The sequence below is a fragment of the Alosa alosa genome, chromosome 17 (genome assembly GCF_017589495.1).
Source record: "Alosa alosa isolate M-15738 ecotype Scorff River chromosome 17, AALO_Geno_1.1, whole genome shotgun sequence".
Classification (NCBI taxonomy): Eukaryota; Metazoa; Chordata; class Actinopteri; order Clupeiformes; family Clupeidae; genus Alosa; species Alosa alosa.
In genome coordinates, this window is record NC_063205.1 from 5,202,499 (window position 1) to 5,228,684 (window position 26,186).

At 43.3% G+C, this 26,186-nt stretch overlaps 1 protein-coding gene across 18 annotated transcripts in view; it reads right to left on the reverse strand.

The window, feature by feature from the left end:
- The window catches only part of nrxn1a (neurexin 1a), a 141,432-nt gene extending 121,457 nt beyond the window's left edge, over positions 1–19,975 (reverse strand). For 10 of the 18 annotated variants that reach the window (XM_048267755.1, XM_048267757.1, XM_048267749.1 and 7 more), the window contains exons 1-5: positions 19,577–19,974; positions 16,364–17,565; positions 10,204–10,218; positions 8,624–8,653; positions 7,906–7,917 (exon numbers count right to left, since the gene is read on the reverse strand). In XM_048267755.1, the coding sequence (XP_048123712.1) occupies positions 7,906–7,917; positions 8,624–8,653; positions 10,204–10,218; positions 16,364–17,075 (769 nt within the window). In that variant the 5' untranslated portion in view covers positions 17,076–17,565; positions 19,577–19,974. Of the gene's footprint in view, positions 1–7,905; positions 7,918–8,623; positions 8,654–10,203; positions 10,219–16,363; positions 17,566–19,576 lie in introns of all 18 variants that reach the window. The other 8 variants (XM_048267747.1, XM_048267752.1, XM_048267741.1 and 5 more) reach the window with 5 other exon arrangements.
- Between the last annotated feature and the right edge of the window lie 6,211 nt (positions 19,976–26,186).

Genomic DNA, 26,186 nt, shown 5'->3' on the forward strand with positions numbered 1-26,186 from the left:
GTGAAGAAGGAAAATGGAGGCAGGAGGGTGGTGGATGGAGGTTGAAGGAGTTATTTTCAACAGCCTTTTAAGTACAGACCAGCTCCAGATCTATACAGGAAGCACCAGCTGTGAGCCAATATCCATGCTGCGTTCACTGTACTTGCTGAACAAGCTTGCAGACCTAGAGACAATGTGTTTTGATGTTTCAAAATGCCACTGCCATGGGCTGTGCTATTTACTATTTGCCTGGGCAATTCCGTACGCCATCTGTGCCAAGCGCAAGTCAATACGGCTGCGAAACACACACACACACACACACACACACCAATGATTATCTTGTATTACACAGTGATGCACCTTGATTTCAAGAAGGCCAACTGTTCAGAGCCTGCAAACTGAGCAACTCATACTGGAGAAATCAATTCAAAATTCATTTCATTGAGGCCTATAATACATTTACAATTGGGCCCTGCTTAATGACATTTGAGATCAAACCGGCGCACTGTGGCCAAGCAGACCTATCATGAAATCATTCCAAGCGCTAAAATGAAAACCCCTTTCCAAAAGCTAGTGAATGACATCTGCTGATTGCTTTTTGATTTGATTAGGGCCCTTTAATGAGGGAACCATTTCATTAGCAATGATCGGCCATACATAGCCAGGCGATGAGGAAGCCTATATTTTGCCCTTTTGGCATTTCAGGAGACACCCTGTCCAGACACAGCCTTGTGCCGTCAGGAACTCTAATGGGGTCACCTGTGTCAGAGCAGGGCCGTCCTGCTGCCTTTTAGACTGGACAAATCATGCACAGCTCCCGACAAGACACTAGAAACACAAGATCTCACAGCACCCCTGCTAAGCGTCAGGTATGCTTGGCCTCTCAGCGCTGTACTACACCGGGGGATGCTGCCATATTAAGACAGAGGGAGGCTCTAATGTTCTATTATTTTTATTATTCTCCATAGTCCATGTCAATTGTTATTATTATTATTATTATTATTTGCTCATTTTTTGATGTAACTACTGCTTTGGCAACATTGTAACACTTACAGTCATACCAATAAAGCTCATTGAATTGAAAATTGAATTGGGAGGCAGTGTCACAGACTTGGATTTCGTTAAAACATAGTATGTGTGCTTTATGTTAACTGTGATGTGTGATATGATCAGTTTTTTATCTGTGCAAATGCCCTTTCACTTCAAAACATGTACACCATGCCATGAATTCTTTTGAAGGCATATCAAAATGGTGACTACTGGACTGGAATTTTTGTAGGCCTGTACCTTGCCCTCCAGCTAAAATTAATCAGTGACAATGAGGCCATCAATATTAAAAGACCCCAAATGATTTTCATGTGAAATTTTCATTGAGGCACACCAATAGGGTATTTCATAAAAATAATTTAGAGTTCACATTTTAATGTATAAGATAGCTAGTGCCCAAGGACTGGTCAGTCATTAGTAGTTTGGGGGTAGTTTGCTCATGAGTCTGCTTCACGGATGTTTTGATCTATAACCCCTTATTAAGTCTCCAGTGAAAGTGAAGTAAAATATCCTGATCCAATTCAACTGGAACATTGGGTCTGAGGGAAACTGGTGACCAATTTGCGATAAGGTCTCACACAGTGCTGGCAGTTTAGAGATACGGAGTTTGAAGTCCTGAAGGCTGTAATAAATGGTGCACACACAAGCACACCACGTGCACGCGCACAGACACACACACACCAGCCTGCTCCATAAGGAAATGATTTCTCTTTTTTTGGTTGTCTGAAAAAGCCTCTTTAAGCTAAGCTACGTCAGTTCCACTTGGCAGCCTCCTTCCTGAGAAATGCCTTTGAACTTTAATGTGAATGAGTATCAGGGTTGACAAGATAATAACGCAAGGGCAATGTCTTTTAAATAAGTCATTCCCTAACAGTGGTGAAAAGAGAGCACTTTAATCTCTTAATTGCCAATTGTGACTTAAATGTAACTTACAGGAACAAAAAATAACATTTATTCTTCTGTGATGTTGACTACCTATCTCTTCAGCATGGAAAAAGCGATTCAAATCGCTTCATGAGTGCTTTATCGACAAATGACATGAATTCAACTAGACTTTTGGAGGTTGGGTTGGTAGTTGCTAGTCTGTATACTGTGCATAGGCAACAATGAACCTCTATAAATATGTGATAAAATCATCATCATACAATATGTCAGTCCTCATCTATCAAACATGAAAAAGGCCCTGATATCATATTTTTTGGAAATCATACCAATTTGTGCAACATGCTGTCAACACTACCGTATCAAATAGATGACCATCTGCTGCATAAGGTCTTGGTCCTTGTGTCGCATCGTGTGCTAAATGATATCATCAGATGTGGGTCTTTATGTGACAGCAGCACAAATTAAGACACAGGATGTCCTATAGACCCTTTCAACAATAAAAACAAAAACAATGCTTGAACGTTCTATTTGGTTCCCAATCTACTTCCTCTGCATTAAGATAACATATGGAATGTTAAAACGGAAGCCTTGTGGGGCCAACTCTGATGCTGATAATGGAACTCTCTTGAAAGGGTCCATTTATTGCCAACGATGATTAGGTTCCCTCGCGGGATCAAAAGAGTATATATATGTATACTAGGTGACAATAATGCAACCAACTCACTTTACCCCTGCTTAACTCTAGCTATTTTCCTAACATATATTTTTATATGCAAATAACCAGTGTTGTAAATAGTCAATTGATGCAGAAGATGTTTTGAGCGACACAACTAGCTTCTCTGATTCTGAACTGTTTACTGTTTAAAGTATTTTATTTTCATATGAATGAAAAAAAAATAAGTGGTGGTATACAAAAATGTAACAGCCAACGTTAAGAAATATGGGAGCTGCTTGAGTTGAAGAAAATGTGGGGATGCTTGAGTCAGGCGGTACTGATAACGGCACAAAGGAGATTATGGAGAGAGGTTCCCTCACTGACATTTAGCGTTAGAGGAACTTTTTTTCCTGATGATCTCTATTTCCCGGCTAAAAGAGCACCACAGATAGATATAATACCACACGCCCACACTGCCACGGATGCAACATGGTGTCATACGGTGCTGTAATGATGGAGCATATGAGGGTGTGGTGCTTTTACAGTGTAATGGAGAGACTGCTGAACCACCATGTTGAACTAGCCAATTCATACCGCTCCCTTCCTGCCCGTAAATGTCCTAGCTTTTGTCTTCACCTCAATGGGGTTTTCAGAGCAATGCCTGCATGAATCGACTGTGATGTGGCAGCGCCTCATTTTGGGAGTAATTTAGCGGCCTGTTCCGCCTTTGTAATTACATTAACGAGGCATCAGAATTGCCATGCCAAGCGTAATGGGATTTTAAATGTGTATTGATCAACACGTCACATGCCAGCTTTCAACTCGTCCCGTTCCACGCCAATGACAAGGATGCAAGCGAATGATGACATCCGAGGTGGTGGAGGTGGTGGGGGAGATTGTTAATGCCTCCCGTGTCCAATCCCCACTCTCATCTGACGCTAAGAAAGCGACTCAATGTGGCTTCCTGAAGGACCCAACAATGGGGAAGTGAGTGTTGGCGACGGGAAAGCGACTCACGACACCCCCCCCCCCATCCCCCTTTAGACAGGTGCATGCTTTGCAACCCTGAAGATTAGCTATAAATAATAAAACTGCCAGCTTTCTTGTACCACGGAATGTCAATTAGGCTTAATGTATTCTAATTTGGCAAAAGCACCGTCCCACCTGCACACGCTCACAGGCAGCCACTCAGAGAGCGGCTCAGCTGAGGCAGCTGAAGCAGCCTCGACCAAGAGGCCTCTGGAAGACAGCTTAGCTTCTGTCCTCTGCCTTTCAACTCCACAGCAAAAGAATGAGACTCATCTGCACATCTGAATCCACACAAGTGCACAAACAAACGTCAATAGAAGAAAAGGCCGAAAAAGAAGAAGAAGAAGAAGAAGAAGGGGGACAGAAAAAAGACAAGAAAACCTAGAGAGGGGAAGACACTGCATAGTTTTGCATATCTTAAAAGATTTGTTTTGGTCTTCTGTAGTTAACTAGTACAGTGAATTCATGGGTGCACCGCCACAAGGCAAGGGGACCGTCTTTCATAATGTAGAGGGTAGTTTACATCGAAACTATGCAGCAGCCATTCCATCACTGAATAATGTGTATTGACTTTTAAAGCATCGCACTAACACAACTTAACCCTATGTGTGAGAGTCTTTGGATATGTATGTATGAGTGCATCTTCACTCATACTTATTTTTTTTTTACATTTCTTCAACTGCACATTCATTGACGTGAAACTGAACTGGCTTTGACACTATTCTGTCAGCTTTAGGGCAAGCATGCTCTCTGCCAGGCTGTGTGAAAGCTGAGGGGGATTAAGTAATGCACATCTATTTAACTGCTCATGATTGCACCAGCACCTTTACTCCCCAATGTGAGAAATGAGCTTCAAACTTTTACTAAATGTGAGCGGCAACTCATTTGCATCTACTACCTTGTCGTGGAAAAAGTATGTTTTCTTCATTAACACTAAGATCCCAAATGTCTCACACACACACACACACACACACACACACACACACACACAAAATCACGAAGATAAATCTACTCTGAAGGTGAAAAGAATTAATTGGATGGAACTGAGGTGGTGCAGTCACACGGTACATGGCCTATTTCACTCCATTGTAGAGAGACATATAAAACCAAGTCCTCTGTGAAGAATGGAGACCAAAACAAACAAACAAACAAACAAACAAATAAATAAATAAAAACATTTCTCTCAACAAAAACATTTCTCTGAGAACATCTCCTGAGAACACTCTCAGACCCATATGGGCATTAGAAGACACAGACAGACAGACAAGCCAAACCTCTCAGTCTAACCCCAACACACACACACACACACACAAATCCTTGACACTGAATGAAATACACAGCACCTACCTGCTCCCCAACATCCTTGGTGCCCTCCCCTCACAATGTATTCGTTTGTGTCTCATGACGTCACTGTAGCTTTGCGCCGCCATCTTTACGACCGATTCGCGCCCCGCTTAGCCGCCCAGTGGTCACAACAGCTGACCGTCTGACAGCTAACAGCTGATAACCCACCACAAACTGCTCCCATAAAGTCACAATCGCCTTGTTTCCCTTCCCTTCATGTTCTTTCAATGAGTATAAACCATGGAGTGCATAAAATAGGTATAAACACATCTGACATTAAAGGACATTATCCAGATTAATGACAGCTAGCTGTGAGCGAAATGACACTAAAATGAGTGGTAGGCTAGCTTGCTAGCTTAGAACTCACTACATGTAGTAAGAGTAAACTACCACCAAAATCATACATTTGAATTGTTTTTACATAATACTTGCATTTCCCATGATTAAATATAAATCCTTGGTGGCCAGGTGCTACACTTTCACGTTTTTGACCCATCCAGCCACAGCATTTTGATAGGCAGGGGAGCAGTTGAAACACTTTTTAATTAGGTCTAAACGTAATTTAGCCTACAAACCGATCGTACCACACTGAAAGCTAATATTTGGTCACTATAACCTACATCTGTCCTCTGTCAAATACAAATGCATTTCCAGCTTTGAACAAAACCGTTCAAGAATTAGGCCTATTACAGCAAAAGTGGGACGTGCGTTTCATTCCTCCCTCCTCGGGACAGTTGAAACAACATAAGGGGACGAATGAACATAGGCCTAAGACTACAATAATATAAAACGTCCCACAACTTCAAAATTTTACTACATATCATGAATGGTACTGTAGGCCTACTCCCAATAGGGGTTATTTTAGATAGATTGTTGCAGGGCTATAGCCTCTTCGTGCATGTCTGATAACTCATTGCCATCATCGTGAAGCGTGTGCGGTTTTTGAAATATCATGCCCTGTGGATGATTCTGCGATGTTTATAGCTAGAACGGTAAGCTTTCCCATTTATATCATGTTTATATTGTTGGAAATGTCATTTCACTAGGTTTTCACGTGGGTTAGGCCACGGCACATCCAAATAAGTAGGCCTAGGCTTAACAACCCGGCCGTCAGTCTCCATGGATAACATGGGAAAACTCGAACCCCTGTGGGCCCAAATGCATTTTCATCTTCCTAAAACTGTTTTTCCATGTCTCACCTCCATAAATGATTGTTTAAACACAGATATTTGTGCATTTAATTAAAATACATGGAGTTACAGCCTGGTCGGGACGATTGAAGCTTGTTTCAATCGTCCCGACACAGACATAGCCTATCACTAGGCCTAGCTTGTTTTGCTTTCCATGTAAACAAGCATGCGATATGAAAGTCTGGGATTGTGGAGAACTAAATGGTCTACTGAATAAGCATGAAGTCGAACCTTTAAATGAAAAATACTCGGCTAACAATCAAAAAATAACCTCTAATGAAGTTTACTTTTGCGCATCAAAACTCGTTTCGCCGGTAACTCCGTGATACAATGACATAGCAGGAGGATATTTGGCTGATAGAAGGATGTTAACATGCTCTATGTTTTGACCGAAGGATGTTTGTCTATCATCATTAGCCTACACTCGGAGAAAACTGGAATGTTTCATTCGTCCCGTGTTTCAATCATCCCAGCTCTCCTATAGGCTAGCCTACTCTTGAATGCCTTCCACTGTAGCCTACGGGGAGGGGTTATGAACAAGGTAGGCTATGTAGCCTACTGTATATATCGCGGAAAGCCAATTGGGCAAGCCTGGGGCAGATCATAAGGGACAAAATAAATCTGGAGGTAACAAATAGGGATCGGAGCCTAAAATTGAAATTTTCTCCACATATCTCTCTCTCTCACACACATTCAAATGTGCAGTGTGGGCGGCCATACTGGGCGAGATCGGTCATAAATATGGCGGCGTTCTATTTGATAGTGACGTAGATGGCACCTATGAATACGCGAGACAGAGGCCCACACTGTGCATCATGGGGCCGTGTGCATAGAGCATGCCATGTGCAGTGTTTGCCGTGGGGAAGGGGGGTGCGAATGCTGGGCGCAGGAATGCAGGTGGTCACAGAAAAAAAGAAAAAAAGAAAAAGAGAAAAGAGAGAGAGAGAGAGAGAGGAGCAGGCTTGTACTCACCTCGGTCATGGGGCTCCTCTGGCCAGTGGTATGAGCGAGGTGAGAGCAACGAGGCGCAGCCCAGTGAGCCGCAGCTCCCCTGAGCGTTGCCGCGGTGACAAGCAGAGGTGAATGGTTGTCATGGGAAACTCATGTGGTGTGATGCTCTTACCTTTTTGTGTGAGACAAGCTGGCCGCATCCCACCGCACCATCATATAAACACCATTTAAAGAGCAACAATGTGCATGGAACACTAACTTCACTATTTGTGAACTGCATATTTAATTTAAAAAGTAAAATGCTTCACACCTTCGTTTCACAGTGTTTTTTTTTTCATTGCAATCCGAGGAAAGACACACCTGGTAGGTTAAAAAAAAAACATCCAACCCCACAGAAGCATGGAAATTCTTATCATGTGATTTAAGTCCCCTGGCAGGTTGGTGTGATCTAATTAACCTGCTGTTGTGAGAGGGTGTTCCCTTTTCTGGAGGCTTGGGAGCCAACTCAGAACCATTAAACACACAAGGAAAGATTCCAATTTAGAATATGACTAGAATATGACTCAACTGCATAATCAAATGTACAGTGGCATATTGGTGTTGACAGGAGAACATGGACAACTGACGTCAAACCCAATGTTCATATCTCCAGGGAGACCCACCTACCTTTTGTCAGTCCTCCTCTCCCATGTTTTAGATAAACCACAGAATCAATTGACCATCAGCACATAGGGCACAAACACATGTATAAAGCCAGAAGGACAGGAATATACATGGCAAGCGTACAGTCATATATGTTAAGGAATAAAAGAAACATATAAGTACCTTTACTTTTACCTATGGTATAGACACAGTGTGTTCCAGAGGAGAATTTCCAGAGAGACAGAGAGAAGGAGCACACAAAGAAGAGGAAAGAGGCAACAGTGAGAGTTGTGACCTTACGTAAGATTAAAAGAGTAAGGAAATGTCAAGCTGTCTCATTACCCACACCATGCACCGGCCAGAGTGGGAAGGAGTGAGCAGAGCAGAGCAGGGAGGGGCAGAGAGGAGAGGGGCATGCTAGAGGAGGAATGGGGGAAAGGTGGAGAGCACAAAATGGAGGAGAGGACACAAACATACAGACAAGGCAAATAGTCTCCCAGAGAGCTAACCACCGCCATTACAACTCCACTGGTGTGAGACATACTTCCCTCAACACACAAAGAGACGAGAGCGGAGAGACGTTCAACAGCAGACGACAGGAACACACAGAGAAGAGCAAACAAAAACAAAAACAAAACAGACATTTGATAGAAGAGCATGAAAGCAGCTGTCTGAGGAAATTTAAAACAATAAGAAAGGATAGAGACCAAACCATCCATCGACTCATCAGCACCAAGTCGGAAAGAAAGCAGCTCCCCGGGGACATTGCTACCAGCGGTGAGAGGGGAGAGATGGAGAGGACCGGGGGAGGAGGGGAGGAGGGGAGGAAGGATAGAGGCATGGAGGCATATGATGGAGGCAAAGAGGGGGGAAATGGAAGAAAAGGAAAGCAAACCCATACCTTGGTCGGCCATCATCAGGTGCGCAAGACCTTGAGGGAAAACAAGAGCACAGTCAGCACAAAGAAAGGGATCATGGGAAAGGGGGTGTTCTGTTTTGGTCTCACTGACACGCAGACATCACCAGAGTCAGTGATGCCCACAGCACTGAGGTGGGGGGGCATGGGGGAGCAGAGGCAGGAGGAGAGAGGAGGTTTATGGGAGTTTGAGTTTCTCAAAATAAAGCATTTTCTCAACCTAGATGGTTGCAATGCTTTGCCTGTCACATGAAGCAGAATTTTTTTGACCGAAATTAAAGTAGAGACAGTGATTACTGATGTTAGGTGCTTAGGTGCCCACAGACGTGCTAACTTATCATAACCTCCCCTCCCCTAAAAAGTGTCACATAATCATCAGGACAGACAAAAATAACACATTCTGTAATGGGATATTCATTTTAACAGGGATAACGGGACCAAATATTCCCATTAGGTCTGCCAAGCTATATTAAAATAAATTTCTCTCCCGGCAATAACCACTTTGGCTGCAAGTGTTTCACATCAACAAAAAAAGACAAGTTAGATTTCATGTTGCACTCCAGCCAGCCTCATGCAAAGCCCATCTCATTTTCTCCAGCGGCTACCCTATTACCCGCATAGCGACATGGCTTTTCCCTTTTTAATGAAAATAGTACAAGACCTCAAGAGGAATGAATTATAATGGGACCCGTATTTTACCTGCCGTGACACTATCCTGTGCAGTGGAGAGATGTGCGGGAGACGTGGAGCGTGATCTGTCCGCAGCGCTTACCCTCTGTCCCCCGAGCACACAGTGCAGTTTGGGGGAAGTGGACAGCATTTCTGTCTAAATGTATGTGTCCCAGTTTTAGATTGCATGTTTTACATAGAGTATTCACTTGGGTGTGCACACATATATATATATATATATATATGTGCATATATTGGGTACGTATTGTGTGGGTGCGTGTGTGTGTGTGTGCATATGTGTGCATATGTGTGTGTGTGTGTGTGTGTGTGTGTGTGTGTGTGTGTGTGTGTGTGTGTCCATGTGCATATGTGTGTGTGCATATGTGTGTGTGTGTGTATGCGTGTGTGTGTGTGTGTGTGTGTGTGTGTGTGTGCGTGCGTGCATCCATGCCTTTCTGACAACGGGGGCTGTTACATATTCCTATGTGCATATTGCTGCTGCATTCTTTACCTCTGGGTTCTGCAAATAATGGGGGACCGGCCTGAGCTCAGTTTAATGGCCTGGGTAATGGGCAAACTCATTCCCACCTGGTCTGTGTTCAACCGTGCCTTCAGTAAACCGCTTAGGCAAGACAACAACCAAATGAGCTTTTATACCTTGTACTCCATACCTGGATCCCAGTTGGCCCTCAGAGCCCCACTTACCATTCTGCAGGCCCACGGGAGACACATACACACAGTCCCTTCACAAGAATCAGTTTGAAACATGAAGGGAGAGAGAAGGAGGTGGAGGGGTAATGGAAAAAAAAGAGAGAGAGAAAGAGAGAGAGAGAGAGAGAGAGAGAGAGAGAGAGCAGGAGAAAGAAGAAGAAAAAGAAGTAAGGAAAATCACCCACCTGCCACATAGACATCTTCGGAGGGATGCAGCCAAGGCGAGAAGAGAAAGAGGAAGACATCGATTAAGAGGCATGCAGACTGGAGAGTGGCCCATTGCAAAAAAAAAGGTTACCGTGGTTACCATGCGTCAGACAAATAGTTGAACAAAGAATCCAGCATCCCATGCGTGGGCCTGTGTTAAGCTGTTCTATATGCCAAAGACTTACTCTTAGTTTGATAATTAACTCTTTTCCGGCCTATGTTTCTCCAGCCTATGCTACAAAATAAAAATCCACTCACGTTCAAAATGTGATGGTGTCTGAACAACATCTGAGGGAGGGAGGCATGCTAAGACATGCTGTTGTGGTGGGCAGGGAGGTGGGGACTGATCGTGCTTTTGCTGCTGTATCATTTGTTTTCATTTATTAGAATGAAATCATTTTGTTCTTGTCTGACACCCGACTGAAGGGTCGATGGGCACAGAGCATGTCCCAATTGGCCACATTTATTTGTTTTCTTTTATCATTTCCCATATGGGATTTATAGACCCTTTCATCAATAAAAACAAAAACAATGCTTGAACGTTCTATTTGGGCCCCAATCTACTTCCTCTGCATTAAGATCACATATGGAATGTTAAAAAGGAAGTCATGTGGGGCCAACTATGATGCTGATAATGGAACTCTCTTGAAAGGGTCCATACCACAGATAAAACCTTCTGTGATATAATAAGTATCATATTTTGGGAACTAGAAAAAAATCAAACTACCAATATTTTATGCAGCTAATTGTGTCTAGTGATAATACTGGGTTTGTCAATAAGTACGGCTAACAGCTCAGAGGGAGAAAATACGGCATTGCTAGATTGTATTATTGCGATGGGGATTCTGTTGTAAACATTACAATTAGAACAGCAAGCCATTACAGCTGCCATTGATCAGATGTGAGTCAGTGGCCCCACACTGCTTCTCTTTATTTAAGAGTCTATTGTGTTGCAGTCTGGTGTGAATAGGATTAAGGTGTGAGCCATGCATGTGTTTCAGAAGCATCAAATTATACAGGAGAAGGGGCATAAACCTAATAAAAGAGAACAACAGCAGTCAGTCAGTTGATTCAGAGGAAGCACAATACCAAGCAAACAGGCCATATTAAAACTGCTATGTTACAACTACCGTGGTGACTATAGTAGTTTGTTTAAATGAGGATGTAGGATTTGTTGTTCTGACATTTTAACAGTGCATTACATAGAAAATAGCATTAGGAATATTATCTCTCTCTGTCTCACTTGTGTCTCACTGCTGGTCTTACCACACACTCACACACACATTCTAAATACTTCCCTCATCCTCTCTCCATAGTAGATCCTGGAGCACCTTGGCAAAGCATATATCTCAGTAGCAGACACTTTGCTTCTTTTGCTTCTGTAAAATGGGTTCAAATGTTCCTACCTCGTCTGCATTGCATCAGGAGCAGAGTATTGACCCAGAACTTACCAATGCAGCCAGGACCACCCGACCCAACACAAAGAGCATGCACCACAAAAGACAAGAGCCAACGAAAACATGGAGCACGAGAAAATGAGAGAAAACAACCAATAGAAAGAGTTATGTCTCATGGTAGAAAGGATCAAAATTGATGTTGCAGTGGCTGATGACATTTAGAGTATGAATTACAAGACCATTGTGTTCCATTTTCTGGTACAAGAAACAATACATAATGGTAGTTTGGCCGCACACAAATATCGGTAATAGCTACTACAAAATGATCGCTAAATTCTATGCTACATGATGGGAAAGACTGTCCTTTTTCTTTCCCAGTATGGATGATGACTAACTGTCTCGACTTGTGCCAGGTAGGGGATTATTAGGGTGACATTAGGCAGTGTTGGTACCCCTGGCATAAGGAGGGTATTTTTGCAGGCATGCACACTAAGGCCCGTTATCCTGACACGGCCAGCCTGGCATTGTGGCGTCTGTGTTTGCACTGCAGTGACGGGCGTATCAGGATCATGTCAAGCGCTGTCCTGCGCTCCGCCGCCCGCTAAAGCACGCCGGGCGAGGGGGGATGAGGAATCGCATCGAGCTGACGTCTCTTTCTGAGCTGCCTGCATTGCACACTGCCTGATTCTCAGTGGTGGAGAGGAGATGAAGAATTGTTTGTGAGGAAAAGGACAGACAGACACACACACACACACACACACACACACACACACACACACACACACACACACACAGATAGACAACCATGGCTGAAATTGTTCCGAATAAACACGGTCTTTCCTGCCCAGCAGCTCTACAGTGGGGTGAAGAGCCCATCTCTGCTGCCTGCTTGCTGTGCACACCCTGATTGTAAGGACCCCTCCCAAGACTGAGAGAGAGAGAGAGAGAGAGAGAGAGAGTGCTGAAAATTATAGGAGCGAAGGATGGAGAGAGAGAGGGGTGTCATCTGTCATGCTGACTTGGAGGACCACACTGCTCTCATCAGCGTCATGGCAACTAACCTGATAACACACCCTCCATCAAAGATTCTAGAGCGCTACGCTCTAAAATCTTTGCTCTCCACAGAGAGGCTGGGAGGGAGATCATGTCCAGGAAGTGGAGGATGAAGCATGGAGTGGCCATGAGGGCAACTAAACGCCTCTCATAAGATTAGCGCTCGTGCTACACTTCAAAGCACTTATGCCTTTTCAGTGGACTCACTAACGTAGCGGCAGATTAGCCAAACGTCCTGTGATCTACCCTAATCTTTTAGCCCGCCAATGAGCTTGCAGCAGAGACAAAATCATTCTGATATGTTTGAATGGCAGGAGGAACCACAGCATAATGGCAACCAGCCTTTAATTGGAGGCCAGAACCAGCCATGCCTCAGCACAAAGAAAAGCATGTTTTCTCAGACACATTCAGTGTCAATCCAGCCTCCTTGTGCCTGGCAGTCCTGTGAGATCCAACTTGTCATTCTGTCACTCTGTGCCAGCTGAATGATTCTCCTGAGGATCAATACTGAGTGGCAAGCTAAAGCTATATCATCTCATCCACACAAAGATTAAGAGCTCTAATTCAATCTGGAGTGATATTGGATTGGTAATTACAACAGAACTGTGTGCTGTATATTCCACTTCCAGAGCTGCAGTGGTTTCAATATTGGTGCTGCTGGATAACTGGCAAGAGCTGGCTAATGGTCTGTGATACGCAAAGCTGGACTTATATAAACTGCTAAACATGCAGAACTATGTCTATGACATAGAATATCAATTTTAATGAGTTATTGGGAACAGTAAAACCATCCCCATCTCTGGCATGTGCTCGTTAAATATTGGTTCTGAAAAAAGGAATCAGTAGGTCAGTGGCCAAACTCTACAAGTGGACATCTCCCCAGAGAGAGAGCCAGACGAGCAACAGCACACGGGACCAAAAGAGCAGGACAGTATGCTCAGGGGACATGGGGGACGAGGTTAAATATAGCCAGAAGAACTCCGCTACGCTGCTGAAGGAAAATGTGGCCACACACACAAAACGCATAATGGCTTTCTGTCTGTCCTCTCCATGTCTGAATAACAAGTGTCCTCCATAATTAAGACTAATCATGCCAAACTGTATTGTGAGCTCTTCTCCCTGTCAACCCAGGCCAGGGGAAAATAGAATTAATTACATGGAAAGGACTAGTTGAAAGGCTGAAGATGAATGACCTCCGTTACTCCGTACTCTGCCTGCATTGTGTTGGCTTCAAATTGACTTTCCCATCAACGGACTGATTTTATTAAATAAAGAAAGCATTTCAAAACCACCGGAACAATCCAAATCCACGGCAAGAACAAGCACACACAAATTCGCGCACATGATTTGTGAATGTAGTCTAGTTTTCCTGGGGACCAACTTGTTGAGCGATTGAAAGCGTTCCCTTTTAAGCGTACACCACCACACCACTGCCCAACAGTGCCCTTAGACAATTCAAAGAATGCAACCCAGCCCTGGGCCTTGGCTACTCTCCAGTTCAGACAATTTGCCAGCGTTTTCAGTAACAGCCCACACTAAGGAGGGAAGCAGTCTCATAACATGCCAGCTTGCCATGCACAGCAGCGCTGCCCTGGGCCTCTAGCCCCCTGCTGGGCTGCTCGCACCTGCCTCGCTGAAGCAGGTTATTACCCCTCCACCTGGTGGGAGAATGACAAAGCGTGCTCGGAGAGGCCGCCTTTAATTCTCCAGACCGCACCCACCAATCCCCACAGCATGAAAACACACATCTCGGCTACGGAGGCATCTAACATTAGTCCTTGTGGTGGCTGACGCCTTTGTGGCGATGGTACAAGCTCGCCCCTCCTCCCTGACGGCGTTCGACAGACACTTGGTCTGAACTGGCCTCTTTTTCCCTCACACATTTTTGGGTGCCGGATTTCTTTCTTCCATTTTCCTTAGAATAAAGAGACAGAATTAGGTTGACCGGATTTGAGTTAAGAATAACCCTCTGAACAGATACCATCTAGATTTATCTGTGTCTCGCTCTGTGACCTTCAATTTTAGTTACAGGATCTCTTTTCCCTCATGTGTAAAGGCAGATGACAAAAACAAAAGCAGACATGCTGACAAAGGTCACCTCACTCAGGCTCACTACTGGGGGGGGGGGGGGGGGGGGGGGGGGGGTACTGCCATGAACTACTGTCCCACAGATAGGAACCACTCATCAACACGCAGCTCATTCCTCCACTGAACCAGCTCAAACTGCAAAATGGTCCCCTAATTCACCTCATGAAAACAACATTTTCATTCTGCACAGAAGCCCCAAACATGAGTCAGAGCGCAGTGTCCGGTGACACACCAGTGCGTGGCCTTGACCAGTCCGCCACAAATTAGAGCACTTCTTCACCTTGCACTGAAACTTGGGACTGCGAGAGCCAAAGGGCTTCTCCTGCTCCACAAACGCCAATGTGTCATCTTAGCCACTCCGCAGAGGACAGCTAGGGCCTTATGGGCAGCGCCATGACTCATTCTGAGAGACAGTCCTCTACCTGCTACTGCTCATCACGCTCACTCGCCTAACCCTGCTCAGTTTTGGAAAAACAACAATCACCAACGCGGTGGACATGGCGCACTCCTTATCAGAATCAGCACTCTTTGTCCCATGACACAGGATTACAGGGGAATGGAGATGAGAAGATTCTAATTGTGCTTCTATACTGCACACCAGAAATATAGATCACTGTGTCTATATACTGTATGGCAATACTTCAAAAGGCTCCGTTGACATTAAAGGAAGGTCTCTGCACTGGCAACTGTGTCTGTGGCAACAGTTTCTCTCATCAGCCAAGGGCTTACCCAAACACAGAATTATCAACATCAAGATCATTGAGATTAGTCCACAGAAATGATTATCAAAATGACAAAAAAAGGAAAGAAAGAAGATGGAGAGGACAGAAAAAAGAGTGACATCTGACCACAAGAGGGAGTTAGACAAATCTAGCACTCTATTAGAGACCAAGGAAGATCAGTCTTTGATCAGTATTTGATTGATTTTAGCCACACTCCTGATTATGTATCCTCCTTACTGTACATTTAAAACCAAGCCATGCATAACCCTTTCCCATGCATAATCCAGGGTACAGAAAGAAGAACTACATGAAAAGTAGAATGTAACGTGGGAGTATTACTGTTTGGAGACATGTATGCATTTATTAAGTTTGTCCAGACGTCTTCTCTGCCTCTATGAAAATACCCAGAGTCTTACTGCATCATGCTGATTTGAATTACAAAAGTTGCTGTGTTAAAACAGCCATATGTTTAACTGTATGGCCTCAAGCAAAGCAAGTTGAGAGAATTCAGTTTTAAAGACCTGGCTGGTTGTTGCTATTAAGCAAATAACAATCTGTGAAGTGTTCTGTGAAGTAGGCCATCAATGAGGTAAACGAAGCTCAGAATTTTGGTGAATGCATTGTGTAGATTGTATTCATCGCTATGGTTTGAGAAGCTCAGCAATGACGTCAAACAGAGATGTCCTCCATGGTAGGTCGCAAATGATGATCATATCCCAAGACCATGCGGATGCTTAAGCCTGCCCTCAACTGATTGGGATATTCATGCTCCAACATGTGAAAAACGGCCCATTAGACAACTCTGCTAAAACATACTGACATGACTTAAAGTCAAAAGATTTTTCACAACACTGATAGAGGTAATCCAAGGATCTTACCTTCACTGCAATCTTTCCCTTCATATCCGGTGTCTGAACAGTCACAAATGGCCTCCTCGTTGACAATGCTGCAGACTCCTCCGTTCTGGCAAACGTGGTCAGCTCCACAAATGCCGCTGTTAACGCCCTCGCTAGCAATGAGCACGGGCTCAGAGCCGTTCACTTTCAGATTGGTTATCCAGCCTTTGAATGGCACCACGTCTTTGATGGCTGCAGAGGTAAGCCGCAGTGCCACGGAGCGCAGTTCAGGGGGTATACCTCCTAGGAATAGATTACTGAACACAGTCATGTCCCTTCTTTTAGACTTCACCTCCACCATCTTTACCTCCTGGTCCACTACCAGCGTGGTGTTTTTGAAGTTCCTGCGCACGGTTATAGCGTGCCAGCGGCTGTCGTTGACCGCTGTGTCGGAGAGCACAGAGGCCGGCTCGGCACAGAAGATGGAGAAGCGCAGGTTTAGCCTCCCGTTGTGGATGAGGAGTTCCAAAAAGTCGCAGAATCCTTCATCATCGAAATACATGAGAAGTCCGTGCGAGCTCTTGGTTTTCATATTGAAACTCATTTCGCTCTCGCAGCAGGCATTCCACATGGGGAATCTGGCCCACTGGCCCTCCGCCCCAGTGAATTCCATACTAGCCCCAATATCTACCAGACAGCAGCCCAGCAGACCTATCCAGATCAAATGAGCACCGCTCCGAATTGAAAAGCTCATGTTTGAAACCTTTGTGCTTTTTTTTTCAGCAAAGGATGCCGTTACAAAATAATTCTAAGAAAGATCTAGATTGCCAGTTCTAGAAGAATATCAACATGGCAACATTTACCTTTACATAGTCTAATGTCATTTTTCACCATGTAGTTTAACTAGTCTCCAAGGCTGATTTGTACTGTTATGAAAGCCTTTTTGGAATTCAATTCTATAAATATTGATGGGTCTGATTGTCCTTTCAAGAAAGAAGATGCCTATCCAGGTGTGCTACAGAGGGACTTTGATAATATACTGTATATCCATCATCTCCTCAACTGCCAGGTATAATTACCCTGGATTTTAATTGCATTAAGAAGCACTACTGCAAAACGCAGGCATTGTCTTGTCTGTTGCCTGTCGCTGGAAACTACAACAGCTGTCAGACACAGCCCCTAGAGGGGCCTCCCTTCCACACAAATCTCCTAATCACATCCGTTTGCTCCTATCCATCAGCAATCTGCAAAGAACACAAAACAACATGGATTCACACATTCAATCTGTCAGGTGGAACAATTTGCAATTGCATTCATCTTTTCCAAAAATAAGATGAACATGTTTTCATTTCCTACATATCAAATAAAATTGCAATGTGAACAGAAAAGAATGGCATGCTTGTTTTCCTATCTGCAACTCTAGTTCTTTAAGGACATTGAAATACAGTATGTGTACTATACTCCTGAGATGAGTGACCAACAGCTTGTATCAATGGTTTGGAAGGGAAGCTTGTGAATGCTAGCTTACTGTATATGTCCTTGTTTACAGAGAAAACCACTCTAGGTGGGTAGGATCTTTGTCATGAGTTGTCTTGTGACCTTTAAAAATTGCTACTTTAACACTGTACAGTACAAACACTTGATGTGTCTGTGTAGAAGAAACAGGCTTGTTTCAGTGCAGCAGCATTTCCGATGTTCCTTGTAAAGCGTGCATACACACATTTCTGATTTTTTTTTAGCATGGGCATCATTAATACAGGTTCTCTCTCTCTTTCTCTCTCTCTTGCTGTCTCACAAACACACACACACACACACACACACACAATAAATTGTAAAGAAACAAATTGAAAGCAAATAATTATATTGAAACTGTAGCCTATTTGCATGAATGGATCATATCATAATTATCAACCTGCAGCCCCATGTGTGACATCTGAAGTGCATATTTAAATATTTCTATAAGCCATGATAAACATGATGGTCCCTACAAGAATATAATGTTTGATGACATAGCCTACAGTACTGTTGGTTACAGTGCAGCCACTGTGCTTCAGGTTTTGAAAACCCATCCTACAACAAATGTATAATTAATTCCTGATTAAATTGCACTTTATCCAAATCTCCATAGCTCTAGCCATGTCCTAAATATCATTTAACAGCTTTATCAATCTAAACATTGTAACATTGTTCAGACTATTGGTCAGGGGAAGTTACAACGACTAGAGGACCCATTTCCTTTGGACCTCTTCACTGACCTAAGGGGCCTTGGGAGCCCCTCATAACAGTGCGCATTAGAGCCAATCCCACGTGTGAAGAATAGTTTCACACTGTCTCCCAAAACCTTCCCGGGGCGGAGGCTTATCTCGCCCCTCTTAAGCATTAATGACACCGCAGTTGTCTCGCCTCCGGCCTGTCTGTCAACTGATCTAAACCAATCTTTTCATGCCTTAATGCCGCGTGTTTACTGACAGGGCTTATGTTCAGCAGGAGCTCTGCTGAGTCGAAAGGATGTTCATTATTCACATGTCGTGTAGTGCGACAAGGTGCGCTTTAAAAAAAAAAAAAAAAAAAAAACATAGCCAGAGCTCCACACAGACAGCTACACATTAACTATACAGTATAGCTCAGGAAAGCCTGTAAACACGGCGGTCTCACGGCTGCGGTTTTACACACAGTTGTTTCAAAGAGTTGATTTTTTATATGAGATAAAGGTGCAGCCCATGCACAATATTTAAAATCATGGTAAATAGAGTTAGATGAACTAAACATTTTAGTCGTTCTCCCCAACAGACCATGCACAGAAGCTACGTTTATGAGGTAGGCTACATGCCCAGACAAGGTATTCATACATCAATCGTTTTCGTCAAGACCAATGCAGTAGATGACTCAGATGCGCATAGCTTACTCAATTATCAACCATCTTCTCTTCAACCTGAAAGAAAACGCCTCTTTAAAAATTAAAAAAAAAATTATGCTTGTACAGGCAACCCTTCACACTTCATGGAAAATGAAACGAAGCACACTGCGTACCGTTAGATACAGTAGGCTATCACCTTACAATGTAATTCTGAAAATACTCATTAAAAAGCTATAACGATTTCACATTTCTAATATGTTATCCTTTGTGCGTGGGCTTAAGCTCACATTCGCCAATCAAACAAGAATGAGAGCACATAAGCTTACACACACCTCAGCGCGCGAAATAACGGCACTTTTCGTCGTTACAACAAAGGTATGACTTAGAGAGATATTTACCTGGATAAAAATAACATTTCGTGATCCCTTGTTCGGTCAGCCCAACGGATGAAGCTTTGCGTGGACTTCCTCATCGAATTTTTCCGTCTTTTATTTTGATACAAGAATCACTGCATTGGAGTCTGGAGAATGCGAGGAATGGGAGAGACGGCTGCTTATGCGGATCCCCCTGAAAACCCGATGGGTTAACACATTTTAGACTGAGGAAATACTGAAGTTTAACGCCACAAAAATGTCACTTTCCAAGTCTTCTCTGGCAAATGTAGAGCATTTGAAAAGAATCTACAACGCTGTCAACATATAGCTATTATATATATCTTTCTCCCCGTAGTTTGTCAGTGTGAGAAGGTGCGATCTGCCTCTACACTGAGCTTTGCCTATGCTTGTCAGCTCTCGGAGACATAGCGTCACGTGTCTGATGGAGATGGGCGGGGCGGGACTACTGCTGCAGCACCTTGGACAGCGGCAGTGACAACGAAAGCGTGTGAGAGGAGAGCGAGCCCCTACCCTACCAACTTTAAAATACCTAATCAAGCGAGAACCGCGAGAAAAAATCCCTCAACGCCCTAGCTACAGCCTTGTGGAAATACCCGCTTGAGTAGAGGGGGCAGGTGAACAAGGTTTTACACAGAGACGTATCAAATACTAAAATTTGATCTCCACTGTAGGCTATTGCAGAAATGCAGGGATGAGCTGATGCCAAAATGCTAACTCAGAGAGAGAGAGAGAGAGACTATATTCGAAACTGTGGGCCTGTGCGTTAATCACCGAGGTGATTCTCTGAGGTGGCTGAGAATGATTTTATGTCGACAAGATTCACTTGTTGGCTCTCTGACAGTAGATGCAAGACAGAACTCCCAAGAGAGAGACGCACCGTCAAAAGACAGAACGCTTCATTGCCTCGTCCCATTCTCATGTCAAAACATGCTTTCTTTAGCAGACCAACCGGCCGTGATAGCTACCTGTAGAGTGAAATGCGCGAGAAGGTTGGGTGCCCCCTTTGATGGTGATGATGCCCGAGCTCGTGCTGGTTTTTGAATTAGTTGCGGACGTGAGCTGTATGTTCTATGTGCGAAGTAGGCCTGCTCATGACTAATGACTAAAAGCGTTCGTCAGGACGGGCGGCAAGGCAACACACAAAAGCCTCTTGAGATGGGGGCGAATGAATCAGACGAGCCCACATTTCATCAAGTACTACTGAGACGTCTATCTTTTTATCTGTGTCCAGAAGACGTCACTGGCTATTAAAAGGACCATCATTAAACCCATACGTTTTAGTTTTGGATGGTAATGGGCAAATCTGAATTGATCTATAAAAAAAGACTCAATGAAACAGTAGAAACTCCAAGATTAAGAGCATACTGCTGTTTTCAATTGGCCTGAGGCTCTCATTGGTTCACCCCAGTAGAAATGTTTTCAAACAACATTACACTGGTAAAAGCAATTAACTGGAAATTGCATGGAAGACTCTACAAACCAGTTTGTGTAGCAAACATCTTGATACATTTGCATTATTTATACACGATCTCTTTTTGCTTTGCATTCCCGGATGTCAGTAAAAATGTGGCTCATGGCACACATTGAAATAGATTGCTCCCTGTGTAACCATAGTTGTGCAGCAAACATGACATGCAAATCTCTTGGAATTAAAATGACACTGTATCCAGTCAATCTTAGTGAATTCCCTATCACTGTGTGCAAGTTCACCAACGATTGGTCCTGTCTCGACTTTTCTGACTCGTTTTGAATCGCCTTTGACTTCTCAGGGTGGCTGGCAATGGGCATACTGTAGTAGGCTACTCAAACATGTCCTAAAACAACCCTTAACGTTCGTTTTCAAAACTGTGCAACTCACTGAGTGGTTAGTGGTGCTCGTTGATTAAAACAAATATATCGGCGCAATGTATGATTTAAATCCTCTGCTCACGCTAGCTAGCCTTCTGAGACGAGCGAAAAAAAAGACTACAACCAAACGTAAACAGCACCCCTTTCCGGTGGTGCAGTAATATCAACGTGCAATGAGTTTTCCAACAGAAATCAATGGGATTTTACAAAATGCCAAATAAAAGACGACAGCAATTGTATTTCGGTACGCTACTTGTTTTGGAACATCAACGCACACCACTAACCACTCAGTGAGTTGCACAGTTTTGAAAACGAACGTTTAGGGTTGTTTTAGGACATGTTTGAGTAGCCTACAGTATGCCCATTGTCAGCCACCCTGAGAAGTCAAAGGCGATTCAAAACGACTCAGAAAAGTTGAGACAGGACCAATCGTCAAAATGTCGGTGTCCACCACTCTAGTTCATCCAAAAACAAACCAGAAAAGGGCCTTAAAGTGCTAAAAACCGGAATTTTCCTTTAAAGTTGGCTACACACGTTCGCATTCTACGCCTAACACCGCAGCCTCTGCATGGGTTGTTCTCCCCTCCCAAGAAGTTGTGAGTTAATTGGTTGGGTCCATATAGCCCGTCTTTCCTAAAAAGTTTTCTCAGATACCAGTCGGGCCCGCCCTACCTTAGTGATAAGCGTCAGTGAGGATGCATGGTAGAAAGATGCCATGAGGGACTGAAAAGGCCAGGTAAAAAAGACGAAAAGTATTGGAGGGAAATGCTGCCAAATGTGCCATGCTTCCAATTTTTTTTGAAGAGGACAGACATAAGTGGTAACTGGTAAAGAGAGCTAGCCATGATTATAACGGCGTAATTGGGCTAATAACCTACTGGACGTTGTAGCGTTGTCAACCTATTCGCAAGTAACATATTAAATTAATTAAAATATCAGCATTTTGGTATCATCCAATATGGCTATTCATAGACTTTGCAAATATTATGCAAATATTGATAACAAAACTCAAGCTTGATCTGTGTATGCAGTAGCCTATAGGCCTAAAAAACAAAAGTAGCCTGAGCAGCAGATCAGCCAGTCCCCCGCTGTAAATGATGAGCCCGAAATTAACTATGACTATAGGGACAAGTAGAAAGGATAATAGAGTTAACCATATGAATTAAAGTTATTTTATGGAAGAAAGAACAGTAGGCTATATGACAGCAGTAGGCTACATGATCAACCTATATGGCTTGTTTGCTCAGAAGTGGGTGTAGTAAAGGAGCAAATCACCAAACAACAACATGATAGCTGACCCATGCAGAAAAAAACATGTAAACAATAGTTCAATATGCCTCTTAGTGGAATTGTGGGATACATTTCAAATGCTTTATTTCTTCCTTCCTGTTTTTGTTAACTTATCAACCTATCCTTGTGGAATAGTGGAATATTAGCCTATAATAAAAACTATAGGATAGTAAGAGCTGAAATGTTGCCTTATTTATCCAATTTCCACCACCACTAAAAAAGTGGGCCGGTCTTGGGCCTGAAACTCCCGGGCTGAAAAGTGACTTCAATGTGTCAGCGCTGTCATTGTTGAATGGCAACTCCAGCGATGCTAGACCTCGAGACTGGAGTAACGCTCTCCTCTCTTAGTGATGCTGTGGAACATGCTGTTTACTGTACTCTAACTACACTACTAGAATTGGATTCTACTGGAATGTCTTCACAAACGCTTCGTCAAATTGTTTCCTCCTAATAATACTCTCACCTCACCTCACTCATTTCAGAAGACTCATGCACTTCTGCTCCTGGGTCAGCACTTTCCCTCCATACTGACTCTGCCATCTGCTCCATGTATGAGAAATGTGAATGGCTTCAGTAGCTCGGCGAGAGGCAGATGGGCGCTAAGTTAGGAGCTCGGATCAACTGTTTATTTCTCAGCTGAAAGTTGCAGCAAGTTCTTTCAACTCTCACTACAAGCTTAGTGTTGCCGTTTGTAGGAATGTTTCTCTTTAAAGCTGCTTACTGTTGATGCACAAAATAAATTCATTTGTGATAGTAAATGCATAGAAGTGTGAAAAGGTGACGGAAGGTGAATAATTTCTTTATTGCTTACTTCTAAACCATGTCAGTGATGACCCAGTTATGTCTGCTGTATGAACTGTCAAGAGAGGCTTGCTTCTGAAGAGCTTTGCTGCCATTGCTCTCCTAACTATCCATTTGATTAGATTAGATTAGATTCAACTTTATTGTCATTTAGCAGAGTACAGGTACAGAGCCAATTAAATGCAGTTGACATCCAACCAGAAGTGCAAAGAAGCATTAAGGGCTCTCTATCGTGCGTCCCAGCGCAATTGACTTTGTATACTCGCGCTTTTGTCTTTCCTATTTTGCAGTCAGCGCATATTGGAATTTTCCCTCCACAGGTACGTGCCTGTAAATTAGGGAATTCGATTGCGCCCACCAGGGCGGTTCAGCGAAAAGACGGGGCGTGTTCCGGCGCAAACGTTCGCTGTTGATATTTTGCCGTTTCAGAAAACAATTCCGCCACAGACCTGGTCTAAAGTCTGTGGCGCAAATGCTATTTTGAGGGCCTGCGTGAATGAATGTGTTGCACACCAATCGACACCCCCCGTGATAATATTTGTCCATTTCCCGGTTTTGTTCGTGCATTGGTGACCTAAAAAATTAGTAGCCTACAACATCTACATGCAATATATTTACCATAACAACGCCTAATTATGACCTATTAATTTGGACAACTTTATACAGCCCTATAAAGGCCAAAGTTACCTTTAGTTTTGTTCCAATTTACCGTTATGTATGGCTTTAAACATCGGGTGCGCTTTAACATCAGCCTAAGCATTATTCCAGCTGCGCTAAGGTTTTAAGCACCAGAATTTTGCCTACCTTGTTGTAGCCCATCTGAAATAACTCCAAGCTTTATGTTCCCTCCATCCTTTCGTTATTTTCAAAAAACGTTTTATATCCATGATGGCCTTAAAGTCTTAAGTTAGTGAATTAGCAACCAGCAAATAGTACAAGAAAGCAGCAAGAATGGCTACAATTAGTAGTTGCTGCACCCATTCATTCTCTCTCCTGCTCAAACGAATGTTGTGCGTGCATTAAGTTGATGATAAAGTGTTTACAAACTCTACTTAACAGAAAATATTGTAAATAGCCTACTGTCATGCAGTTAATGGGATATACTGTGCAGAGTTGAAAGTTAGGTCAACTTGGAAACTGTTTCTCACAGGCCGCCTGTGCTGCGCAACGCACACTTTGCTCCATTCATCTATACAACATAGTTCCCATTTCGGTAAACCATACATAATTTCAAAGAAAAATATTACCACTCGAGGGAAATCAGTGTGGTGTCCATTAAGATGTGAAATCTAGCGTACACATTTTCACGAATCACGGATGTGTTGATGACATAAATTAGGAAATATTAGATGACTTAAGGAGACGTGATGTTGAATTGCATGCCGATGCCATTTAACCCAAATGCCCCAGCGGCAGCACGGGAGAGAAGAGATAAACTGACAGAAGATATGCATTGTCTATAGAGAGGTAATGTTAGATTACATTGTACATAGCAAAAATATCACCATGCATTCATAATCTCGTGATTCAGTGAGAGTGATCCCAAAACATCGGAAAGTATGTCTTTGTGACAATTCTGTATTACATTTTGTCAAGAGGAAAAATCAATAGCTGACAGTTCCTAACTGAACAGTAAAATTATAGCGCGCTCCTGGCTGCGCCTGGCAAATACGCCACCATAATAGCAATCAGCTATGGAACAAGCGTGCCTGTTGTTAAAGGGAATGTGAGATGACGCCCTGATTGGTTTATTGCACGTTACGCCCAAACCACACCCATGATTAATGTAGCTACTTCAGACCACCCCATTTTAGATTTGCGCCTGGCGCAACAGTCAAATATCCCGCCGGTAAAATAGCATCAGCGCCCAAGATCCGCCCACAAAGTGACTTGCGCAAAGACACTTCCGTTTCAGACCGTTAAAATATAGCCCTAAATACCAAAGTGCAGGTTGAGTACAGTATTCTGTGCAGTTATGTAGACAAGATTTGAGCTGTTCATTTCTCATTATATTCATTACATTGCATTTGCCCTGCACAAATACAGCACTGAAAGCTTTTTCACATTGTAGTGACTATTCCAGTAAACATGCAATCAAGCGATTGAGTTCATAATGGACATCAAGAACAGGCATGTCTTGTGGCATGTAGTCAATTAACTTGAAAGATTACCTATAAGTGCGGAAGGAGGCACTCACTGGGAAGAATGTTTTAAAACACATTCCCATTTATTTCAATGGTTTGTATTTCAAAAGTCAAACAGTTAGTTTTGTGTACCTTGTGCACACATAAATATGCTCGTTCCCATGTCTTTTGGAACCCAACATTTCAAAGGAAAGTCCTCCTACTGAGAGGAAGTGATATGAGATCAGCTAGGCCCATATGCCCATGACAGCTCATGATTGCTTGCAACCTCCTGCCCAAACTCCAATACACACTTCATCTGGGAAAAGGATCAGAGTAAAGGACAAGAATATAAAATAGGCTATCAAGTCGGAAATGTTTTATGAAAGAGTATGTACTAAGTTTGAGAATGCTGCTTTCCCTGAAGCCCGGAGCAGACAGGTTATGTGTAGCAAAGTAAAGATGTGTTCCTGAGCAGCTGTATATATTGCGTCTAAATTGGTATCTCCTATGCACATACTGTATATCTGCACTCATACACACTAAAACCA